This window comes from Neomonachus schauinslandi, chromosome 13 (assembly GCF_002201575.2).
Source record: "Neomonachus schauinslandi chromosome 13, ASM220157v2, whole genome shotgun sequence".
In the NCBI taxonomy this organism is placed as follows: domain Eukaryota; kingdom Metazoa; phylum Chordata; class Mammalia; order Carnivora; family Phocidae; genus Neomonachus; species Neomonachus schauinslandi.
This window is the reverse complement of record NC_058415.1, coordinates 43,724,582-43,749,403: the sequence shown is the minus strand read 5'-3', so window position 1 is coordinate 43,749,403 and position 24,822 is coordinate 43,724,582. Positions and strand designations below refer to the sequence as shown.

Here is a 24,822-nt window from a genome sequence, read left to right as displayed (position 1 = left end):
CTTCTGCTCTATACTAATCTCTCATTATAAAAACATTCTGAATTTTGTACCAGCTTGGAGACCCTGGTTCATGTATACAGAGAGGGTTACTAAAACTTCATGTAGAGAACAAATTCAATATGAATGGAAATGATGTAGGTTTGGAGAAGACATTCTGAGAAGAAATTCCTTCTGCTTGTTTGATCTTTTCTCTACCATAGGAAACTCAGGAAATCTCTCCAACTTTTACAGATTCTCTAGCAGCAGCTAAGAGGCTGCAGAGCTGTTAAATTAAAATTTAGACTCACGTGAGGATACTGTAGACTGAATTTTGGAGTTTGTCCTCTGAGTTTCAAATTGGTTTATTTGCTATTATGAGTGTTTGGTATGTTCTAAATTACAACTAGAAAAATCCCTGCCAAGTTTTTTTCCCAAACAAGTATGATTTTACATATCTCTGCCTGTTCTTCAAAGACAGACATGCTACAACAAGGCATTTCATTCCCACAAATATGGGCTGAGGTTATGAAAATGAGGAGTAGCCTCATGCAATCAAAAAAGCAAAAAGCAAGAACAATGACAATGTAAACCATAATGATCACGCCCAACTTCTAATGAAGCCAGAAACAGCTCCAAGCATATTCTCCAAAAATCTAATGAGAAAATGTACAGTAAGCAGTCTGACAGGGAAAATGAGCCCTCGTGCAGGGTTTCTGGCTGACAAGCTTTTGTATCATGCTTTAAGATTTATAGTCACTTTGCACCTCTCTAGAGCTTCCAATCTGAACTAGTACTATGCAAGGCACTGGGAAAGACAGGAAAATGATGATCTTTCTGACTCTTTCGAAGTTATAATTTCATTGGAAAAAATCCACACCGGTCCACATAAAACACACAACAGTCTACTTCATAGTCAACAACTAGTGGGTGTGGTCTGGATACTAAATACAAAAGGAGTTGGAGAGAGAAGTATTTAAGAAGATAGTATCTTAGGTGTGATGTCCCATATGGGCCCATGTATCCCAAGAGTGTGATGGGAGAAAAGGTTACTCAGAAACAGCCCTACAGCAGGTTCCTGGCCCTAATATTCTATTCAGTAAATTCATCCAACATTGAATCGGGCAGGTACCTACTCTGTGCAAGGCAGGAAGATATAAAGACAAGCAAGATAAAATCTGTGCCCATAAGCTGATCGTAGGTATAGTGGGAGAGAGGGCCATACATATAACTATAACACGGGCCAGTTTATAGAAGGGTAACTCAAAGCAGTGTGAACAAAAATGACTTTTAAGTACAGCAAAGTGAGACTAAGGGACATTGCGTAGGATGCAACTTAAAATAACATTAAGAATTTTGCTAGCTGGGCATGGGCGTGGAGGGACGGTAGGTAAGAGGTTCACTAGAAGAAGAGGCCAAGAGATGAAAAACAATGTGGTCAGCATTTTAAAGGACCAGGACAGTCCTCTAGCTGTCTGGGACTGTTTTCACTTTAAAAAAACCCATATTTTTGGTTTCTTTTATTTGCTTTTCTCCTCCTGCCGTCTATGTTTTGATTTCTGAGCCCCAGTACTTAGCAAAGTGCCTGGTGTATAGTTAGCACTCCACAAAGCATTTCTTGAGAAAAGAAAAGAAGGAAGGAGGGTGGGAGGAAGGACAGGAAGGAAGAAAGGGCAAATGGGTCAAAGGAAGAGAGACGATGTAGAACAGAAGGAAATGCTATCAGGAGGTCATGGAGAACTTTTGGGTTTAATATTTGCTCTAAGTTTTGAACCCTGAAACCTGATTGGAATCTTTCTATAATAAAATGAAGATGAAAATGTAACATGAAACAAAATAGCTACCAGAGGAAAGAAGCTGGCTTTTTTTTTTTAACAGACTCTGTTTATTTTCACCTATTTACTCTAAATTGTATTTGTCACTGCGATGCATTTTTTCTCTCTGAAAGATGGTGGGTGTGGGGTAGGGGGATTGCTGCCTTTGGCTCGAGATCCACTAGCAGGAAGGACATGCACTTTATTATACATACACACATGCCATAAGGTTTGCAAATGATCTTACATTTGCTCAGTAGCCAAAGGAGGCAAAGAATGAGAATAAAAACAAATGTGTTTTAGCAACATCAAGTCCAACTTTTCCATCTTCCTCATGAGAAAATGTATATTATGAAACTCTAGGACTCTCACAACCTCACCCGATACAACCCTGGAGCTGGGAATTTATGAATTATTTTGGCTAGAGACAAAAGTTCTTCAATCCGCTCATATCACCCAGATGTCCGTTGCAAGATGGGGGCCTGGAGAATAACAACATTTTTCTTTAAAACCATTCATATTAAGAGCAGCTTTTGTTCCTCTTCCTATCTGGCAGCAAAATGGGTTTTGACTGCATATGTGGAGAAGAAAAGCTCTCTGTCTCAGGGTCGCACATTCAATTTTAGAGTTGAAGGACACCTTAGACATTCATTGGATATAAATACTTATTGAACACCTATTCTGTCCCAGGCACTGCCAACTTGACACCATAGATGAGCAAACAAAATCCCAGAAAAACTAAAAACCCAATCCAGTGTCACATAGCTAGAACATAGTGAGGCCAAGATTCAAAAATAGCTTGATAAAAAAAAAAATTAAAGGGGATAGTCTACAAAATAGGTGAAAGGTTCTCACAGAGACTGTGAAAAACACTATTAAGAGAGCCAGGCTCCCAAAGTGGTGACTCTCTCCCACTAGGAAAAGATCTCAGTCTTGACCAGTGAGTCCTACCCCAAAGCCCAGAGGTAGGGATTGGCTGCACAGCTACTTAGGGTTGGCATATGTAGATATGGGTTTCAGCTGCTGATCGCACATGAATATTATGTTACTTAGTATTCTATATTTATTCTTTTTGTCTCCAGGTAAAGCATCTTTCCCCCAGTGTATGCAATTCTGATATCCCTTGTCTTTAGCTCATAATATCTGGTGTCCCATTAATTCCTATCAATCTGTCTCTCTTTCCATTTATCTTTCCCCCACCTCCCCCCCTCCTTCTTGCCAACCCCCTCTCCCCCAGTGGTTGAAACTAAGCAAAGCAGTTAGGGTTGGATAAACTCCTCTTTTCTATTGCACAAATTGGGCCGCAACAGAGATAACAGAATTTGAGTACTATTAGGAAGCCTATTTAGGGTAATGATGGATGCTGAATTGAAGGTAGATAGTTAAACTTAATTCTATGGATAAGAAATTTAATGAATTGAAGGGAGGTGGATCCCAGCAAATTTGCATAAAATATCCCAGTCACTGGTCATTAACTTAGTCATTCACTAACAATCTGTAGGCATAAAGAGTCATACTTGTAAGCTTAATAATGGAATGGAAGAAAACTTGAGAAATTGCTTAGTCCCTTTGCCAATTTGGGCAAGGTTGACCTTGACTAATACTAGACAAAGGTATAATTACTCAGAATATTTATTCCCTTGGCTTGCAGAAGTGTAGGAACAATCACTACTTCTATGTCCTGATATGCTGGTGCCCAGGACTTTCCTCCCATGTTACAGATTGGATCACTTCATGGAAACTTGAGTGAGGAATGTGAACATATACAAATTTACTTATCAGAAAATCTCTTCTTTCTTTATTATCCCAATCTCTAAATTCTCAGAAGGCTGAATCATTTTACTATCATCTCCTTCAAAAGAGCAGCACTTTTAACACTGGATATACATTAAAATTATTTGGAGAGCTTTTTATGTATTTTTTATTTTTAAAAAGATTTATTTATTTATTTGACAGAGAGAGACACAGCGAGAGAGGGAACACAAGTAGGGGGAGTGGGAGAGGGAGAAGCAGGCTTCTCACCAAGCAGGGAGCCCGATGTAGGACTCAGTCCCAGGACCCTGGGATCACGACCTGAGCCAAAGGCAGACACTTAACAACTGAGCCACCAGGCGCCCCTGGAGAGCTTTTTAAAAATTTATTGAGATTAGGGTTCTACCCATGGAGATTTGAATTTAATTGGTTTTAGCGGGGCCCATATATATATACTTTTTAAAGATTTCCAGGTGATTATTTTTTATTTTATTTTATTTTATTTTTATTTATTTTTTTATTATGTTATGTTAATCACCATACATTACATCATTAGTTCTTGATGTAGTGTTCCATGATTCATTGTTTGCGTATAACACCCAATGCTCCATGCAGTACGTGCCCTCTTTAATACCCATCACCAGGCTAACTCATCCCCCCACCCCCCTCCCCTCTAGGACCCTCAGTTTGTTTCTCAGAGTCCATAGTCTCTCATGGTTCGTCTCCCCCTCCGATTTCCCCCCTTCATTCTTCCCTTCCTGCAGGTGATTCTAACGTACAGCTAGGGTTAAGACCATTGCTACATATGTATTACCTATTTATAGAACTGGGTGAAATTCTCTTCTTAAAATATTTTGCAACTACAATCAGTAGAAACTCAAGTAGGAACTTAATAATTTGGTAAATCCCCCAAAGGAGATGCTTGACCATTGGGCCTTTTATCCCTAGTTATACCTAGCAACTTGCCTATACATGGCAGATGTTCATAAAGATTTATTAACTGAATGAATGAAAATTGAGGAGATTCACTTTTAGAAGGTTATACGTTTTCAGGAATTTACCCATTTCTTCTAGGTTATCCAATTTGTTGGTATGTAATTGTTCATAATAGTCCCTTATGGTCTTTTTAATTTCTGAAGCATCTATTGTAATGCCTTCTCTTTCATTTCTGATTTTATTTGCATCTTCTCTCTTTTTCCCTTAGTCCAGCCAAAAGTTTGTTGATTTTGTTTATCTTTCAAAAAAACCCCAACTCTTAGTTTAGTTGAATTTTTTCTATGGTTTTTCTCAGCTCTATTTGATTCATTTCTGATCTCATATTTATTATTTCCTTCTTTTCTGATAACTGTGGACTTAAGTTTGTCCTTTTTCTAGCTCGGACCAATATAAGAAGACTGAATCAATAATCAAATACCTCCCAACAAAGAAAAGCCAGGACCTAATGGTTTCACTGATGAATTCTACTAAACATTAAAAAATAATAATATCAATTCTTCTTAAGCTCTTCCAAAAAGTAGAAGAAGAAGGAACACTTCCAAACTAATCTTATGAGACTAGTATCACTTTGATACCAAAGCCAGACAAAGACACCGCAAGTAAAGAAAACTATAGGTCAATATCCCTAATGAACATGGTTGCAAAAATCATCAGTACAATTCTAGCCAACTGAATTCAACAGCACATTACAAGGATTATACACCGTGACCAAGCAGGACTTATCTGTGGGATGCAAGGGTGGTATAACATATGCGAATCAATCAAAGTCATACACCACATTAACAGAATAAAAGATAGAAACCACATGGTTATCTCAGCAGATGCAGGAAAAAGAGTTGACAAAATTCAATATCTGTTCATGATAAAAAAAAAACAACAAACCTTTAAAAATAGGTGTAAAAGGAACTTACCCCAAAACAATGAAGGTTGTATTTGAACAACCCACAGCTAACATAATCAATGGGGAAAAACTGAAAGCCTTTCCTCTAAGATCCAATATAAGCAAGAATGTCCATTCTATTTAACATAATACCAAAAGTCCTAGTTGAAGCAATTGGACATGAAATAAGAGGCATCCAAATTGGAAAAGAAGAAACAAAATGACCTTTGCAGATGGCATGATCATATTTGTAGAAAAATTTAAAGATTCAACAATAAAAACTATTATAATTAAAAAATTCAATAAAGTTTCAGGATACAAAGTCAACATAAAAATTAATGGCATTTCTACACATTAATAACAAACTACCTGAAGAGCAAATTTAGAAAATCCCATTTACAACTGCATCAAAAAGAATAAAATGCTTAGGAATAAACGTAACCAGTTAGGTTAAAGACATACCCTGAAAATTATAAAACAACGATGAAAGAAATTAAAGACATATATACATGGAAAGATAACCCATGCTCACAGATTAGAAGAATATCCATATTGTTAAAATGTCCTTAATACCTAAAGTCATCTATAGATTCAATGCACTCCCTCTCAAAATCCCAATGGCATTCTTTACAGAAATAGAGAAACAAACCTATAATTCATGTGGAACTTCAAAAGATTCCCAAATAGCCAAAGAAATCCTGAGAAAGAAGAACAAAGCCAGAGGCACCATACTTCCTCATTTCAAACAATACTGCAAAGTTATAGTAAACAAAGCAGTCTGGCACTGCATGAAAACAGACATTTAGACCAATGGAACAAAACAAAGAGCTCCAAAGTATGCTCACACATATAGGGTCACCTTTGACAAGGGCACCAAGAACTCACAATGGGGAAAAGATAGTCTCTTCATTAAATGATGTTAGGAAAACTGGATATCCACATGCACAAGAAAGAAATTGGACCCTTATTCTCACAGTGAATACAAAAACCAACTGAAAATAGATGACAGATTTAAATGTAAGACCTGAAACTGTAAAATTGCTGGAAGAAAATAGGGAAAAAGCTTCTTAACATTGGTGTTAGCAATGATTTTTCTCATGACACCAAAACTACATGCAGCAAAAACAATAATAGCTAAGTGGGACTAGATGAAACTAAAAAGCTTCTGTACAGCAAAGGAAGCAATCGACAAAGTTAAAAGGCAATCTACATAATAGGAGAAGATATTTGCAAACCACATATCTGATAAGGGGTTAATATCCAAAATACATCAGAAACTCCCACAATCAATTGTAAAAGACCACATAATCCAACTAAAAAATGGGCAAAAAACCTGAATAGACATTTCTCAAAAGAAGATATACAAATGGCCATCAGGCACATGAAAAGGTACTCAACATCACTAAACACCTGGGAAATGCAAATCAAAACCACACTGAGACATCAGCTCATACCTGTTAGAATGGTTATTATCAAAAAGACAAAAGTAACAAGTTTGGTGAGATGTAAAGAAAAGGGAACCTTTGTACACTGTGGGTAGGAAGCAAATTGGTAAATTGGTAAAACTACTATGGAAGAGTATGGAGGTTCCTCAAAAAATTAAAAATACAACTACTATATGGTCCAGCAATTGCACTCCTAAGTATATATATCCAAAGGAAATGAAATCTGGATCTTGAAAAGATATCTGCACCCATTTTCATGGCAACATTATTCATAATAGCCAAAACATGGGAACAATCTAAATGTCCATTAACAGAGGAATGGGTGAAGAAAATGTTATATACATGCAATGGAATATTATTTAGTCTTAACAAAGAAGGAAGTCCTGCCATTTCTAACAACATGGAAGAATCTGGGGGATATTCTGCTAAGTGAAATAAGCCAGACACAGAAAGAGAAACACTGCATGATCTCACTTATAAGTGGAATCTAAAATAGTGAAACCCATAAAAGCAGAGAGTAAGTATAGTTTTACCAGGAGCAGAGGAGAGGGGGAAATGAGGGGATGTTGGTCAAAGGGTACAAAGTTTCTGTTATGCAAGATGAATGAGTTTGGGAGATTTAATGCATAGCATGGTGGTAACAGTTAACAATACTGTATTATATACTTGAAAGTTGAAAGAGGATACCTCTTAAATCTTCTCAACATATACGTACACATACAGTAACTATGTAGGTGTGATGGATAAAGTATTTAGTGTATTGTAGTGATCTTTTCACAATGTATAAATATACTGAAACATTAAGTTGTACATCTTAAATATATGTTCTTTTTACATGTCAAAGATATCTCAATAAAGTAGTTTTAAAAAAAAGAAAATTGAGGAGAAATAAAAACTTCACATGGGCTATTGAACTAACCAAATAAAGAATTTTTAAATAAACAGAAAAAAGACAGCCAAGAGTTACAAATTCCCAATATGGCTAGTAGGGGTTATGGACACCAAACACATTTCCAACCATTGTTTATTCTAACAAACAGGTTTATGGGATAAAATAGGCCATAAATTGGTTCCAAACATTCAGTATTCTCTTTCTGAAAGGAGATCAGATTTTAGAGGGGGGAAAAAACATCCCTCTAAGGTATATGATCTGGACTATTAGAGGACTATTAGAAGTCCTGGTAACACATTTAGATTAGGCTTTAACCCAGAAAGTAAAAGGAAGGCAACCACAAACTCTTAAACATCCTAAAATGTGAAATCTTCCCTAACACAATGAAAAGACCATCTCATATAAATGACAGAGTAGTCAGACCCATTCTGAACTTGTATATCTTTCTTTTAAACAAAAACTCAAGCATTTCCAATGAAAACAAGGCTGATAACATACAACACTAGATGAAGAATAACAGATAAATCTTGCTTTGGGGCTCATTTTAGCTGAAAGTTCTAAAACCTCTTAAAACAAGTCCTGTGACCCTTAATTGGATGTTATGATAGAGATGAGATTACTTTAAAAGAAAAGAATATTTGTTTAAGAACCCAAATCTTAATGTTAAAATTTTGCTTTTGGTATTTATTATTATATGGTGTAGAAATTACTTGCTAACTAACGCTTATATTACTGTAAGTATCAATATTTTTATGGGAGAAAAATTATGTTTGCAATTAAAAAATCAGAGGAGTTAGCTTACTCTCCCTTAGCACAATTATTATGAAATGACAAGTTTGAATGATCTTCCCCATTACTGTGAGATAAGACTCGTTGAGGATGTTTATTTTAATTTTTCTGTATTTATATTGACAACATTCTGGCAGCCACATCCCTTTGGAATAATATAATATTCTTCTTTTAGGCACCTCCACAGTGTGATGATTTTATTTCTTGTTCATCTAATAATTTTATTCAGCTCCAAAAAATTCTATTCAACCCCAAATTTCAATACAAAATTTATTAACTTTAAAAAAATGCTTTCATCCTTTATAAGCAAGCCATTTTTTTGCTATTTGGGAATATATACATTTGACAAGCCCTTCATTTAATTAGTTGGGATTTAACAAAATATTCTTACTCTTAATGTATTAATCTATTATTCCATACTATTTATTAGTCTGGAGATTAATTTGGCATTTCAGAAAGTAAAAAATGTCTTAAAAGATCTTTAAGTCTTCTTCAGGCACCAATATAAAGGTTGACACCACACTTAAAAGCATCCAGCTATCTGACTCATTGCCATTTCAAATGAACTGCCATTTACCCCTTTGACCTTGGTCTTGGCAGAGACCTAATACAGTGGTATATATGACATTACGCACAGTATTCTTAAGTGCCTTATGCATCTGGAACTCCTTATGGGAAAACTTAAATTAACTGGCTGAAGACAAAGCTAGAGCTCTCAGAGACAGCTCCTTAGTATCAAATTTAAAACTATATGCTTAAGTAATTTAGGTTGAAGAAAGATAGTTTCCACTAAACAAGACACACTACTAGATCAGTCAGAAAAATGCATTTGTTAAAAATATTATTTCGGAGTATTTGGTGGGGGAAAGTGAAGAATCTGAGAGAAGCAGCAGCTTCTCAAGGTAGTTGGTACACTGTTTAATTCACTTAAAATAAAGAATCATCATTAAGTACAAGTAGGTATATCTTGTTTTCTAATTAGAAAAAACAAAAACAAAAGCAGACATCATGATGCAAAAACGAAAGCCAACTTAGTGAGGCAAAATTAGCAATAGTCGTGTTATCAACTGGGTGTTGTATGTGAGTGATGAATCACGAAATTCCACTCCTGAAACCAATATTACACTACATGTTAACTAACTAGAATTTAAATAAAAATTTGGAGAGAAAAAAGTAGCTGCATTATCAGAGTTACTCAATGAAATTTAACATAATCATATAGAAATTAGTAAAGGTTGTAGAAAAAAGTTTATATGGTACCTTCCCTTATTGCTCAAACCAGGGTTGCAAGTAAAGGCAATTATCAATGCTCCAATATCAGAAATTGGGAAAATTAAGCACGGCTTACTTTCTGTGAGCCTAGAAAAAAAGGATGGGGGAGAAACCAAAGCAAAGATTCTGCTCAGTATTGCCCTGGGTCCAGGCTTTTTCTCCAGGGTCAAGCACTGGTGGTGAGAATGAAGGATTTTATATTTAATACTTGTCCATATTGTCCCTCTGCTTCCCCTCCACTGATTTTTATTTTCCTGGACTCTTCAAAAGATCACTCAGAGAAAGATGTTCTCAAACTCAGAAAGTTAACCAAGCCTCTTCACAAGCTCCCCATCCATCACAGAGCATAATTAACTCCAGAAGTTGAGTAGTTGTCCTTTCTTTATTCCATAAAAGCTGAGTATTTTAACTGCTTTTACAGTTCTCTCGTTTTTGGAATAGAATAATTATTAGCTGATAGACTTAAAAATATCAGAGCTAAAAGTGATCTGTGAGAACATATCACCAGGCCTGGAAAATCGGTCAGGCAAATTAATTCAACAGGTGGATAGGATTTATTTGGGCTGAATTTGTATGCTTACCAGTAGACTACAATACATATTCTACTGAGCCTCTAAGGACATACACATTCATGACCTCTGATCTTTCTCAAGAGTATAAGGTGATCAAATTAAATTCGGATGTCTAAATGTGGAGTGGAGATGAGAGAAAATCCATTAAGTTGATAAGCTATTCAAAATGAATAAAAAGACCACAGATGACCATCCATGGTAGGTTGGTGGTCTGCCCCTCCCCCCATTGTTTTAGCTTCCTATTCAGCCCAGTATGAGTTTACTTAATGTATTTTTTTTCAATATTTGAAAGTCAAATAGGGACATACAGCCTATGTGTTTATATTTTTAGAATTTACATTTTACTTTTCCAATTCATTGTGAGTAGATGACAACTGATATCCTCTTTAGTATCTTAATAAAATGCTAACAATTGGAGTCTTAATTTACTAGGTGACAAAAGTGGTAATTGTGAATTTCACATAATATCAATATTTGATGCTTTGCCAAATGATAGAGTTCTACCTGTGGTTGTAATTTATCCCTTAAGTTGTTCATCAGTCTCTTACTCAAGACAAGTACAAGATTCTCACACTGTAGCATTCATATCAGTGAGCCAGTGTGAAAGTTCCCACACACTCCTTACCAGCCTTGTGAGACACATGTTTTGGCTCACCCCTATAGAATATTCAGGCACAGTAATCTAAGAAAACTGCATAATAGGAACATTTAAAATTTGCACATTTGGCTTTACTGATGTATGTTTGTTATCAGTTATATCTCATGGTTCTATCACCATGCAGCATCATGCAGTGCAGATGTAGGAAGTTTTTGATATTTAAGATGAAGAGAAGAGATGAATCATAAAAATGAAAGGTCTGTTTTTCCTAATCAGTTCAGGGATCTGTTTTGATATGAAGCCAGCCTCCAAAGATGACAAACAAACATGCTAGTGGATGCAATCCAATAGCTCCATCTTCAGAGTAGACCCAAACACCAGTGTGGCTAAATACCAGAATTGATCTAGTTTCTTTGCAGGATATGCCCTTTGGCCAGGTTCCCCAGGGTACATCATTTCTACTGGGATCTGCCTAGAACCAAAATGGCCTCCAGTTTTCAGTGGATTCAGTGAAGGAACACCGATCCATCAGACCATGTGCAAGCCTGGGGGACACAGAAAGGAGTAAGACTTGGATTTTGATTTCAAGAAAGTCTTACTCATTAGAGTAAGTTGACATTTTTCTGAACCTACATCTTACTACTTTCTGCTGTTGACGAGAAGTCTACAAGAATCAGCAGATATATATTTTTTTCATTCTTCTGTTTCATGTTTTATAATATATAGTAATTTCAATCAAACCTCTTACTTGTCACATGTAACACTTTTCACTGTCAAATAAAAATCTTTCATTAAAAAATATTACTATTGTACTTTAGATTTTATATTTTGGAGAAAAATCTATCATAGACCACACAGCTCAAGATACAGTTCAGAATTATTATTATTCCAAGTAGACTTTCATTCTAATGCCTCAGGCCTTTACTTACAGCTTAGAACCCATTAGCCACTTTCCACCTTCCCCACTGCTCTCAGTCCCATGCCCAATTCCCACAGCAGTTTCTGTTCTCCCAAATCTCCTTATATGCAAACTTCATCATTCATTGAACTGAATAACCTTAGGGAACTTCCAGCCATTATGACATCTAAAACACCAAACCAACACATCACTCATTTGCAAAGTGCTTGATGGCACTGGAATCTAACATAAACTGAATATGCTGTTAATGTTAATATTGTTGCTAGTCTTGCCACTATAATTAAGCTGATTAAAAAAGGATATTATGGAGCTTAATATACTAGGTCCATTTCTAATCATAAATTGTTCTTCCAGTTCTAACAGGAGAACAGACAAAATTTGCTTGGTAAATGAGATAATATTGCTTATCATATAAAAGTATATAAATAACCTAGCTGTAGATGCACAGATTTAATTCTTGGCACCTTCCTTCCATCTGGATTTGTGTGCAACCAAATGCTCTGCATACCCCCAGCCACAAAAGTATGCATTGAACCTGCTACCGCTGGGCCTTACAAACTCCCACCCCTCTGGGGTGCAGGACTTACTTGCTGCTGAGGCAGCGTCTCAGCGAGTAGGAGGCCCCTCCACCGCAGGTGCGTGAGCACTCGCTCCATGGGCCCCAAGCATCCCACAGGCCATCCCGGTCCTCCTCAGAGCGTGCTGTTCTGGAGCTCTGTGAGAAAAAAAAGGATGGTCAGTATCATGTCCCCACTGAACCCTAAAACATGTGTCCTGAAGTGTGGGTGTTCCGTATGTCTATCTATGGTAGCCTTGCTGGAGATGAAAACATGAATCAGATTCTTTCCAATTTAAAAATGTGTATATGTTTGGGGAGAGGGGTATTTGAGTTTAGGGATCTGGGCCATGACTGAAAGCGACAAGAGACTGTGCAATGGAGCAACTAGAAAAAGGGGCAAGAAATAGGAATCTGGAGGAGGGGAAGATAAATCGAAGTTACATTTTGCATTGAAGGCACGATTTTGCCCTGGGCTCATAAGTCTTCTCGTCTACTACCTCTCTGTGAAAACAGAGAAACTGCTCTCAGAGATGTTTCTGCTCTGAGAAGCTTCAAATGTGCTTATCAGCACGACCTTCCAGAATTCAACATTTCATACAATTGACTTTTTTTTTTTTAATGGAGGAACATCATTTCCAGATTTCAGACTTGTTAATTAGAATAACTGCATGAAGTAACCTCGGTAATGCAGGATGGCCTCTTTTTTTTTTTTTAAAGATTTTATTTATTTTTTTTAGAGAGTGAGCGAGAGAGAAACAGCATGAGAGGGGAGAGGGTCAGAGGGAGAAGCAGGCTCCCCGCTGAGCTGGGAGCCCGACGTGGGACTCGATCCCAGGACCCCGGGATCATGACCCGAGCCGAAGGCAGACGCTTAACCATCTGAGCCACCCAGGCGCCCAAGATGGCCTCTTGACAGACAGATTTGCTTGTCATTGACAGGCTTCTAGTGAAATATGCACCTACTATATAGAAAATTGTTATGTGCTGGTCTCCATGTTGAGACTTACTTTTCTCCTAAGAGTCAAAGATAAAATTTGTGCCATAGTTAATAGAATAGGCTCTGGAGTTAGAAACTGCCTGGGTTGGATATGGATTCTGTTTTTACTAAGTGTCCTTGAACAATTAAATTGCCATCTGCCTACGCTACAATTTCCCTTTCTATAAAATGGGGATAATATTATAACCATACTACTACGTGCACACACATGCACAGACACACTATATAAGAAGATTAGCTAAATGAACTTAGCCTAGGACTAGTTTCAGAGTAAAGCACTAAAAAATATTGCCCATAATTATGTTATCATAAATCGAGAATGTCATATACGTGCCACGCAGTTGTATTAGTCAGCTCAAGCTGTCATCGCAAAATACCAGACTGGGTGGCTTAAACAATAAAAATGTATTTTCGCATAGTTCTGGAAGCTGAAAGTCAGAGAACAGGGTGCCAGCATGAGTGGCTCCCGGTGAGGGCTTTCCCCCTGGGTTGCAGAAGGCAACCTTCTCATTGTGTGCTCTCATGGCCTCTGCTTTGTATGAGCATGGCGAGAGAGAGAGAAAGAAAGAGAGAGAAGACAGAGCAAGTTCTCTGGTGTCTTTTCTTCCAAGGACACTAATCCCATTACGAGGGCCCCACTTTCATGAACTTATCTAAACTAATCACCTTCCGAAGGCCACGTCTCCATATACCATCACATGGGAGGTTAGGACTTCAACATATGACTGGGGGGGGGGGCATGATTCAGTCCATAGCAACGGTTCTACAAATAGCTAATGTAAACTGAGGCCAAATTATTTTGAGTAAATTAAAGACGATATCCTAACATTAAGGTATCTTCTCATATCATTCAAGAACATACTTATGAAAAACATAACAATTTCAAAACTATTTAAATTTGGGAAAAAGCAAACCCTAAGGAAAATATACATGTTAGACAAAAATGACGATTTCATCTGCGGTTTTCCCTCTGAGGAGAGAGCACAGGCGGTGTGCAATACTGTTAAAGGGTGGGACATGGAGGCGACAGGAGGGTTACCTCTTACGAAGCATTGCGGGAACCTGAGGTAATGTAAGTAGAGTGACCGGTGCATAGTAGGTCTACAAGTGGTAACTTGTATTGTTATTGATGTTGTTGTTATTTTTATTTTTAATCCCTTTCTCATGGCCTACCTAGTTCTATTCAAGGTGTTATCATCCACACAGGAGGGGGTCCTGAAAAAGAAAAGAACATCCTCCAGCCCCTCAGAAAACTGTCTATTTTGCAGTAATGGGCTTCTTTTACAGATCAGTTGCTATGGGGCTCTGTTGTCAAACTGACCACTCCGTGGACCTTTTAAAACCTGGACGAGTGATGTCAGAAACCTCACCTCAGAGTGTTGTATCAAGGCTTGTCTAATGCAAGCTTTATTTAGAGTCATAAATCATTTGCAAAGGGCTAGCCCAAGCTAGCATATTGCATATTGGTTAGGAGCAGGGACTGAAGGACCTACTCAGCCTGGAGTAGAATCCTGTCTCCAGAGTTGCTTAGCTGTGACCTCTTGATGCTTCAGTTTCTGATCAGAAAATAAGGATAATAAAGACTAGGATTGTGAGAATTAAAACAGTTAATATATAAAAATCACGTAAGGTTGAAAACAACCTGAATGCCCATCAGTGGATGAGGGGATAATTCAGAGGTGATATATACACAAAACAGAATATTATTCTGCCATAAAAGGGAGGACATTCTGACACATGCTCCAACATGGATGAACCCCAAAGACATTATGCTAAAAGAAATAAGCCAGACATGAAAAGACAAAAAGATAAAAATTGTATGAGGCTCCCCGATGAGTCAGATCCATAGAGACAGAAAGAATTATGGTCGCCAGGAGCAGGGCATGGGAGGAATGGGCAACTATCTTTTAATGAGTCCACAGTTCCAGTTTGGGAAAATGAAGAGAATTCTGGAGATGGATGGTGCTGATGGTCATACAGCAAAGTGAACGTACTTAATCACTGAATAGTATACCTAAACATGATTAAAATGGTAAATTTTACACATTTTATCACAATAAAATATATATACATACATACATTTTTTAGAAGTTAATAGGGCTTAAATTAACATGATATAAGCATTTGCCACTTTTATTAACATTATTTATTGCTACCATCATTTATAAACACCTATGTACTCTGAAAGATTGGAGGAGGTGCTCTGGGAAGGTACTAGTGTTTTTTCCTGCTGGGTTTAGCTGAGACATTCTACTCCTAAGGCATCAACTCTCTGAAAACCCTGATGTTCCCACAGCAGAACCTCCCAGCCACCTGCCACATTGCATTTGCCTGGTGACATGATCTGTCAGTAGTTTGAGGACCCTATAAAATGTGGGATAGAATGGGTAACAGAAACACACTGGTTACCCCAAAGTCTGTTCTTTCTAAAGGAAGCATTTAACTGAGCTCCAAAGCCTGGTTTTTAGGATTAATGAAATCAATTTCTAATCAAGGCAATATGGGACTCTCTGTTTCCAGAGCTTAATTATATACCGAGGGAGAAAAGACTCTTTGGCAACGAACTATACATTGTCCATATACTCAATAAATTCATTCCACAGATTTTTAACGAGTTTATTGTGCATCTTATGGCCCCCTTTTAGTTTGCTCTGTGGGACTGGAAGAAGTTCTGTCGAGAGTTGTGGTATTTGCTGGATGCAGTAACTATTTGTGTGACAAACATACATTTGTACAATGCGATGTCCTTCATTTTATTCAAATTAAACAAGTCTGAGATGAAAACCAACACCACAAATGCTAGGATTCATGAAATCATTAAAATGAGTAAGATGAGTGATTACAAATTGCGATACTCTCCAATTATTACAACTGCAAAAAAATAAATATTCACACGCAACATTCACATGTGAATCCCATTTCCATGTGAGATAAGAACACCAGAATGCCAAATCTTTGGGAGGTTTCCCTCTGGCTGCTCTCTGGGTAAGATATTTTGGAAATAATGTATAGTTGAGATTTTGTTTTTCTAGAGAAACAAATTGTTTCAAACTCTGTGCTGAAGTTGCTTGTTTTTTTTTCATGTACCTTGTCTAAAGCAGCCCCCAAAGGGCTCTCAGGTGACGCTGTACTGACTAAATCTCTTACCTCATTACAGGTTACAAGTTTTGGCACAACTAGACACGTGAAGTGCCCACGTTGCCGCGAAAGAGATCACACAGGAACCCAGAAGTAAGTCGTGGGCCTGTTTCTCAAACTGGAACAATCTCCAAGTTGTCTTTTAGCAAGTGGAATAAACATAATTCATGTCAACTGAATCCGTGTTTAATGTTAGAGAAGGTAAAGTGATTTTCCTGCTCCTTACCTGCCAGATTTTTACATCTACAACCGGAAACGCCAATGCAGCAATGCCTTGCAGGTCATTTAAGACCCACCAGCATTTGCTTATTACAGTTTTTAAGAGGGCCTTCAGTATAGACAACTTTTGTGCCTGGTCCAGATGGGACTGGAGCTTTCTCTTTCTTGGGACCTTTCTCTGTCTCTGTCTTGTCTGTTTGGGATGTGCATTGATCTTCACTACAGTAGCATTATTTTTTTAAGTGTTAATGTTGAATTGCATCTAGCAAGAGAAACTGAGGCAGAAAAATATAAGGACTAGATGATGAGTTGCCTAAAAGCAATGATGATTGCCTCTGAAACCAAAAGTCTAAGCTTTTAAAATAGACCCCGGCCAATGCTTTCCAATTTGATTTCTGTCATATAAATGCAATATTGTAATCTTGGTATCTCAGAAACAAGGTCATGGATGCTGTAAAGCACAGTCACCAAGAGATCACCCCTCACCCCACTGCAGGGCATTTCAGCAACAGTGTCAGGTGAGTTGGTGAGCATTTACTACGATAACCAAGAACTAAATGGCAACCACTAATTTCTGTACATAAGACCAATGTTTCACCAGTTGATTTATCCAAAAATGTCAAAACTGCATCTGATATTAAACTTGAGGGACAAGTCCATTACAAATACTAGCCTTATTACAGCACTTACTTTACTTTGTAGTCGTTGGATGGGTTAAAATAGACAATGGGCACCTTTTTTGAGCCAACATTTCAGAAATCCAGTAAACATTGAGAGAAGAAAGGCCTGAATCTTGGTTCTAAAATATTTGAAAATTGAGTATTTGTCTTGAGTTATTCAATTTAGAAAAAGTCTAGCTATTTTTAGATCTGTGTTGCCACATGATGGCCTTTGAAGGTAGCACTGATGATGACTACTAAATCAACTCCTTTCTTGTACAAAAACTCAGCAATGGACTCCCCGGGTCCATCCATCCATTGCTCTGGCCAGTTAAGAGGTGCTAAGCCTCAGTCAATGATGGCTGCGTGGAACGTAGGCTGTGGCCACAGATCGTCATGTACGTCCTAGGAATATTAGAAGAAGATTGATCGGAATAGCCTCCCTAAATCCCTCAACCTCACCATTGGTGAGGATGGTGTCATTTCCTCACCATTGCTGGTTTACCTAAACGGGGTTTTCACCTGATAGTTTTACAGTGGGTCTCAGAGCCAATTGCTCTAAAATCAATAACCAAGTCTCAGGGGAGCAGCTTTAAGCCTGACAGCTAAAAGCAGTTAAACACCTGGAGTAATCATGTGAAGCAAGAGTTCCCTGCACCCCACTGCCCAATAGACACTGAATCTTAGCATCACCTCCTATGGACCATTTTATCCAGAAGCCTCTTTCTCAGGACAGGTTATGCCGGACTTATGAAAAACTTTGTAGGGTGAAGCACAAAGGAGCAATACAAAGACTCTGGAGCTCTATTCACTATGGATACAGAGGCCTTGGATTTTTTCCAAACGTTGGAACAAGAGGTCAAGCTGTATGGAACTCAATATAAATGGAAGAAGGTGCTGAGGGAATGGGCGATAGGCTTTTGTAAAATGGAAGTCACAGAACCGATGAAGTTACGTTCTGAGCAAACTGTTTTTCAAACACCAACAGATCTTCAAATGTAACGGGAGGAGGCAGAGAGCCATTCTTACTATTTCGAGATCAGCAAACATGCACCTGAGTCTCTGGTTTTCCTCTCCTCCAAGACAACATTTCACTTAAGCCATCTGGAGCCATGCATGGACGACGTCAACGTCCCTCTAAATTAGAAAGACAGGCAACCCCCCGGTGATGAGAGGACCATTTTTCTGTGGCGAGCCCATGCCGAGCAGAGAAATCCACCCACACACACCGCCTGTCCCTGTACCAAGCTTTGAAAATGAATCCGCAGGTTCCATTTGTGACTCTCCTACACCTCTCAGGTCTCTATAAACCTTATCTAATCTTTGGCTTCGTTAACAATTTGGAATCCTGGTTCTGCCACCAACGTCATGTGGGAGGGGCTGAGATTCCCTGATCTGAGAGCTTACAGACCTTAAGCTGTAACTGGGCTCTTGTAAAAGTCCATTAGCTTTTTGATGTCCTTTTGTAAAGAGCAGAGCGTGTGGATACTGAGGCATGGCACTTTCCCAGATATTTGCTGCTGGCTTTGCTTAGGAAATTCAGGTCATCTGGTTCTTATCACAGCTGAGCTGCTGGGGGAGATGATGAACTGCCAGAGACACAGTGCATGGTCTTTCAGAGGCCACTGCATGAAGCCTGTCCCTTGCTACCGAGGAGAAAAGTCAGTTCGGTAACCCGGTGTCAAAGCTATGCAGGCCTCAGAAAGACTTTTGGGTACCTATCTTCCTTTCTCTTCTGCTGTACCTGTTCATGCACGCAGCCTAGCATACACCTGTCCCATTCCCATCAGGGCGCCTAAGGACACCTAAGCCTGGAGGGTTGCTGGTAAGGCAAAATGCTGGGGTTTCCTAAGTACCCATGGGCCAGGAAGTACGCCAGGATTATCGTATTTAACCCTCACAATGAGCCACGTCAGGTTGGATTTTTCCCCCCTTATTTTACTAACAAGAACATTGAGGCTCAGAGAGGCTGAACAACCTACATCATCGTGTAGGAGAAAGAGCTCGGCTGTGGGTCTCAGACTGACTTTACCAGTCACGTACTAGTCAACTTGCCTTCGGCATGTTATCATGTCTCTTTGAGCCACGTTTCTTCATCTGTAAAAGGAGAACATTGATACTTGCCTTACTAGGGTGAAGGTTAACCATGAGAACATACGTAAAGTACTGGATGTCCTTTCTGGCATGTTAATGAATTATTTCATCTCTGCCACGAATATACACATCCCTCCCTGGACAAGTCACAGGGTTAGTACCTGGTTGAGCCAGGTTTTATACCTGTTATCTGACAAACTTTTGTTCTGCCTAGCTTCAAATTTTGACCTTCCTTTCCATTTTAAACAGCATTTATCAGTATATATATTTATTTATAGAACGACAAGAACTAATGCTGCTTTTCTTTAAAAAAATTATTTTGGGGGCACCTGGGTGGCGCAGCCGGTTAAGCAACCGACTCTAGGTTTCAGCTTAGATTGTGATCTCTGGGTCATGGGTTGGAGCCCCACACTGGGCTCTGAGATCAGCACAGAATCTGCTTAAGACTCTCTCTGGGGCTCCTGGGTGGCTCCGTCGGTTAAGCGTCTGCCTTCGGCTCAGGTCACGATCTCAGGATCCTGGGATTGAGCCCCGAATCAGGCTCCCTGCTCAGCAGGGAGTCTGCTTCTCCTTCTGCTCCTCCTCCTGCGTGTGCTCTCTGTTTCTCTCTTTCCAATAAATAAATAAAAAATCTTAAAAAAAAAAAAGACTCTCTCCCTCTCTCTTTTGCTCCCTCCCCCACTCTCTCTCTCTCAAATAAATAAATAAATCTTTTAAAAAATTATTTTGTACTCAGGATTCTTTCTCAAACTGGGAATAACAACTTGGAGATGGAATTAAGACAGCTTCGTTACTTTTTAGGAAACAAAAACCTGACTCTGCTCGATGTCAAATGCTTCAGTAAGATTTTCATTTCAGTGCTATGGTAACTTGATTTTTTTTTGTATTCTTTCCAAGGACAAGGCTGGATTACAGCTCATCTAAAAAACTGCTGAGAAACCTCTGGGCATTTTGGAGAGCTCCACCAGAACACAATTTCACAGCCAGCTGAATTAAAATCAATAATTGCTGATGTGAGCAAAGATCAGTGTTCAGGAAATTTGGAACTGGTCGTTAAGTATTTTGAGTCAGCTTATCTCCAGGAAAAGCATAGTAAAATATTCTATCACTGTCAGTTTCTATTATTTTAAACGCATAAACTTAGCAAATAGAAATACTCTATTTTAATACTGATAGAAGATTAATATAAATATTATTATGCATTCTTTCTGATGAAGACCGCAAACTCTAAGTTTGGCTGAAAACCTTGTATATGTATATGTAGTGTATACACAAACAGGTATGTATACTGTATATGTACATACACGTGTTATGTATATTCATATATATGTCTTCTAGACTATAATCTTCCAGACCAAACATGTGTATAAAGAGATTTTCTACTAGAAAGACCCTGTCAGTCTAGTTTTCTTTTTCCACTATAATAATTTTCTTTAATTTAATAGTTTGCTCCTGAACCTGGGGTCTGCGCAATTAGGAGCAGAAGGCTGAAACCAAAAACTCCATTTCTTTCACAAAGGAAAATTGGACAATAGGAGAATTGTATCCTGTACAAACTGTAGCAGTTTTAAAAAATCATTTATTTCTGGGGCGCCTGGGTGGCTCAGTCAGTTAAGCGTCTGACTCTTGATTTTGGCTCAGGTCATGATCTTGGTGTTGTGAGATTTAGACCCGTGTCAGGCTCTGCACTCAGTGCAGAACCTGCTTGTCCCTCTTCCTCTGCTCCTCCCCTGCCCCCCACCACTCTCTCTCTCAAATAAATAAATAAATAATTTTTTTAAAAAAAGATTTATTTCCATATTTGTGCCAACAGTCATCATGTTCTTGGCCCTTTGCACTTGCAGGGATATTTCGGCGCCCTTATAGTATGTCACAAGTGTGAAAAAAGCCATTTTACCTGGAGTTCTGAAAATGAAGCTGCTCATCTCGGTTGCTGTTTTTTCTATACTTAGAAAATAAAAATCCCCAGTGGAAAATAATATGCAGGCCAAGCACCAAGGAAAACAGTGAAGAATCATCCCTGGGGGCTTCCACACCCCTCCACTCCCCCAAACAGGCATGTTTGAAACACCCCCCTGAAATGAAATTCCTTCCCCTCTCTTCTTGTGAATTCCTGACTTCCTGGTGAGCCAGTTAGAAGTTTTGGTTTCCGGTTCCATCTCATCTAACACGAGCCCTGTCCAAACTGTGACTCCAATCAGCCATAGATTCTCTCTGCAGTCCTGGCAAATTCTGCTGGAATGCATTTACAAAACATCTGTAGAACTAACGAAACATCTGAGGCTCTGGAAAGCACATGTTGGGGTTTGGAATCACAGAGAAACAATTCCTGACAGAGAAAAGGCTCACTTTGTGACTCGTTGAGGAAACTGGAAAGTTTAGAAGTTAATATGGCTTGGAGTCTGATGGACAAAAACTCAAACTGTAGTTGACAATAGAGAAGTTGCAAAAAAAAAAATCACCAGTGAACTTCCTGCCACTATCAACACTCCGATTTTAGAACTTTCCCAATTCTTCCTGGTGTTGACCATGGTGTCATCTGGTCCAAGAAAAAAAAAAATGTGCTGCCTTGATTCTGAATGAAGCTTCATAGGACTTGGGGTATAATTGAGGTTCTGTTCCTATGCTTGTGATCGGGGGCTTTCTCTCCCAAGTGCCATTTGGACGTTGCGGGATGAATGTTTGGAATTGAAATCTAAAACATTCTCCTTGACTCAATATTATATATATTTTTTCTTTTCTACATTTTTGATTCTACTTTTGCTTGCATTCAATTCCCCATACCCAGAAAAAGTAAAAGAATAATAAGCTCTCCACTATTTCAATATCCCGCTTCATCTGCAATTAGTTGATATTCCATCCAGGCATTTTCAATTTGCAAGAATTAGTATCAAATGAGCTACATTTAAAACAAGACATTGTAGCTCTTCAGGACTATCATTTTACACACCAGTTATCTTCCCAACTAGACTGCAAATTCTTTGAGGGCAGGGATTATGCTTGCTTTTTTGAGCTACCTCGGTGATCAGTGAAATAATTATTATGCATGTCATTTAGAAGAAAGTATAAAAGGCGAAAGATTTATGCGATCTGAAGAGAAACCGGAGTAAGACATTTGGACAAATGTTTAATAGACAGTGAAAGGTTTTGGAAGTATGTTCTGTTTCAAATCCTAGATTACTTGTTCACTTGTCATTTGTTTCTCAAAAACATACATTGGACATGGCATAAGCATGAGGTGGGGTTGGGGGGGACAAGAGAAGGGGAACAGAGATGGGGGCAGAGAATCTAGTTACTTAAAATTTCCAAGGGGTGTTGAATTCTGGGACTTCTTTTCTCCAGTTCAAATATGTGCCACCAACCCCCCTCTTCCACACAAGGAAATGAATTTTGTCAAAAGCACTACACCTGTAATGCAGATACATGTTTTAAAAAGCAATAGTTATCTCAGCTACCATATCTCAGCATCTTCAATAGATAACATTCCCCTCTGGTTTTAACCTGCAGCTAGAGGTAGGCAGCTTGAATAATTGGAATAGTTTCACAAGTTTTGCCGTTTGAAAGTAAATCAAATTGAGGGGGTACTTATGGTCCTGATAATATTTTTCCACAGCCAATGTAAAGCAAACCAACCAAGCGTGCCAGGAATCCAGAAGCATTGTAATTTGCTTAATATAGACTCATGCTGATAGTCTACAGATTTCTTCTGCGTTTATACCCCACTAGATGCTCTGGGGCCAGGAACTCTTGTAAGTAAGGCACAGATGACAACCAGCAAGTTACCTGTTGCTCTGACATGATTGTTTGCCATCCAGATGAACAATTTCAACAGGTCCTTATTCGATTCTCAGTGTCTACTAGCAACTGTCCATCAGCCCCAGAGCATACTACCCCATAGACCATAGACCCTCTGCCTCTTAGTTGGTGGAGGGACTTGTTTTTCCCATGAATATTAAGTTTTAACCCTAAATGCTTATGTCTCTGCTTCTGCTCACTCCCAGGTCCAGCCTGGTGCAGCAACACCTTTCAGAAATTTGTAATTTAGTGGGGAAGAGAAACACAAACAATAACAAAATATTTGATGCTCAACATCCTCTACCTTTAACCAGGCCTTATCAATTCCAATTCTGAAATGCCTTTCCCTTCTATTCCTACTCTCCCCATCCTTTCTTGCACTGTCTTCATTCTGGTTCTAGGGCCTCATGCCTGGCATGTTGCAATAGGCTTCTCATCTGTTTTAACCACCCACCAGTCTGTCCTCCCCACTGCTGCCAGTTGTCTTTCTAGAAGACAGAGTTAGACTGTTCACTCCCTGCTAAGAGACTTTCTAGGGTTCTATATCTATAGCTGGTGGCATCCAGTAATGGATTCCAGATGTGCTATGGGGACTCAAACCATATTTTGGGTGTACGTGTGTAATTATCATACTTTTGGAAAGAGGATCCATAGCTTTCGTTGGATTCTCCAAAAAGGGTTAAGAACCACTGGGTATAGGATAAAGGCCAAATTATTAGTGTGGCACACAACACGTTTCCTAACCTGACCCTAAGTCAACGTGCCAGACTCATGTCAGCTGCTCCTGATCACCTGTGTCCTCTGCACTATGGGGACTAAGCATTGCTGCTCTATCAGACGAGCTGCTTGGGATCGCTGATACTCTATTCGTGGTCCAGCTATGGCCTCGACCGCCCTCCTCTCCATCTTCCTCACATCTTCTTGCTTTCTCCAATGTGCGCATGCCTGTTCCAGCTTTGAGACGCAGCTCTGGTGCCATCTTCCAGTGAAACGTTCTCTGATCTCCAGTAGAATCAATGGCGGCCTTCGCCTGTTTTAATTGCAGCATGTTGCTAGGACTTTATACACATGGCTGTTTTAGCATTTATCAGCCACTGCAATTTAGTGACTTGTTTACACATCCAACCCCAGGAAGGGATTGTGTGTTTCTTAAGGTCCCTGACAGAGATGAATATGCCTTTATACTCCCAGTATGCCGGATATGTAATCGGGCTCAGTGCATATTCGTTGAATGAATAATCAACACAAGACAGGCTAGGACAAGTTGTAGTTGAGCATCTAATTCATAACGGCTGTCAGCTTTTGCTCTCGTTCATATACATTCAGATTCTTTAAAGACAGAAGGGGAAATATATATGTGTGTGTGTGTGTGTGTACAAAAGCTGCAGATAGGCAAGGAAATGGAAGAGGAAAAAAATGAATGTGACCCATAAAAAAAAAAAAAGACAGTCACATT

The 24,822-nt window shown here is 38.8% G+C and overlaps 1 protein-coding gene across 1 annotated transcript in view; it reads right to left on the bottom strand.

The window, feature by feature from the left end:
• The window catches only part of ADAMTSL1 (ADAMTS like 1), a 376,366-nt gene extending 351,952 nt beyond the window's left edge, over nt 1-24,414 (bottom strand). The window contains 2 exon segments of the mRNA XM_044920766.1: nt 12,493-12,620; nt 24,229-24,414. Coding sequence (XP_044776701.1) covers nt 12,493-12,620; nt 24,229-24,414 — 314 coding nt within the window.
• Between the last annotated feature and the right edge of the window lie 408 nt (nt 24,415-24,822).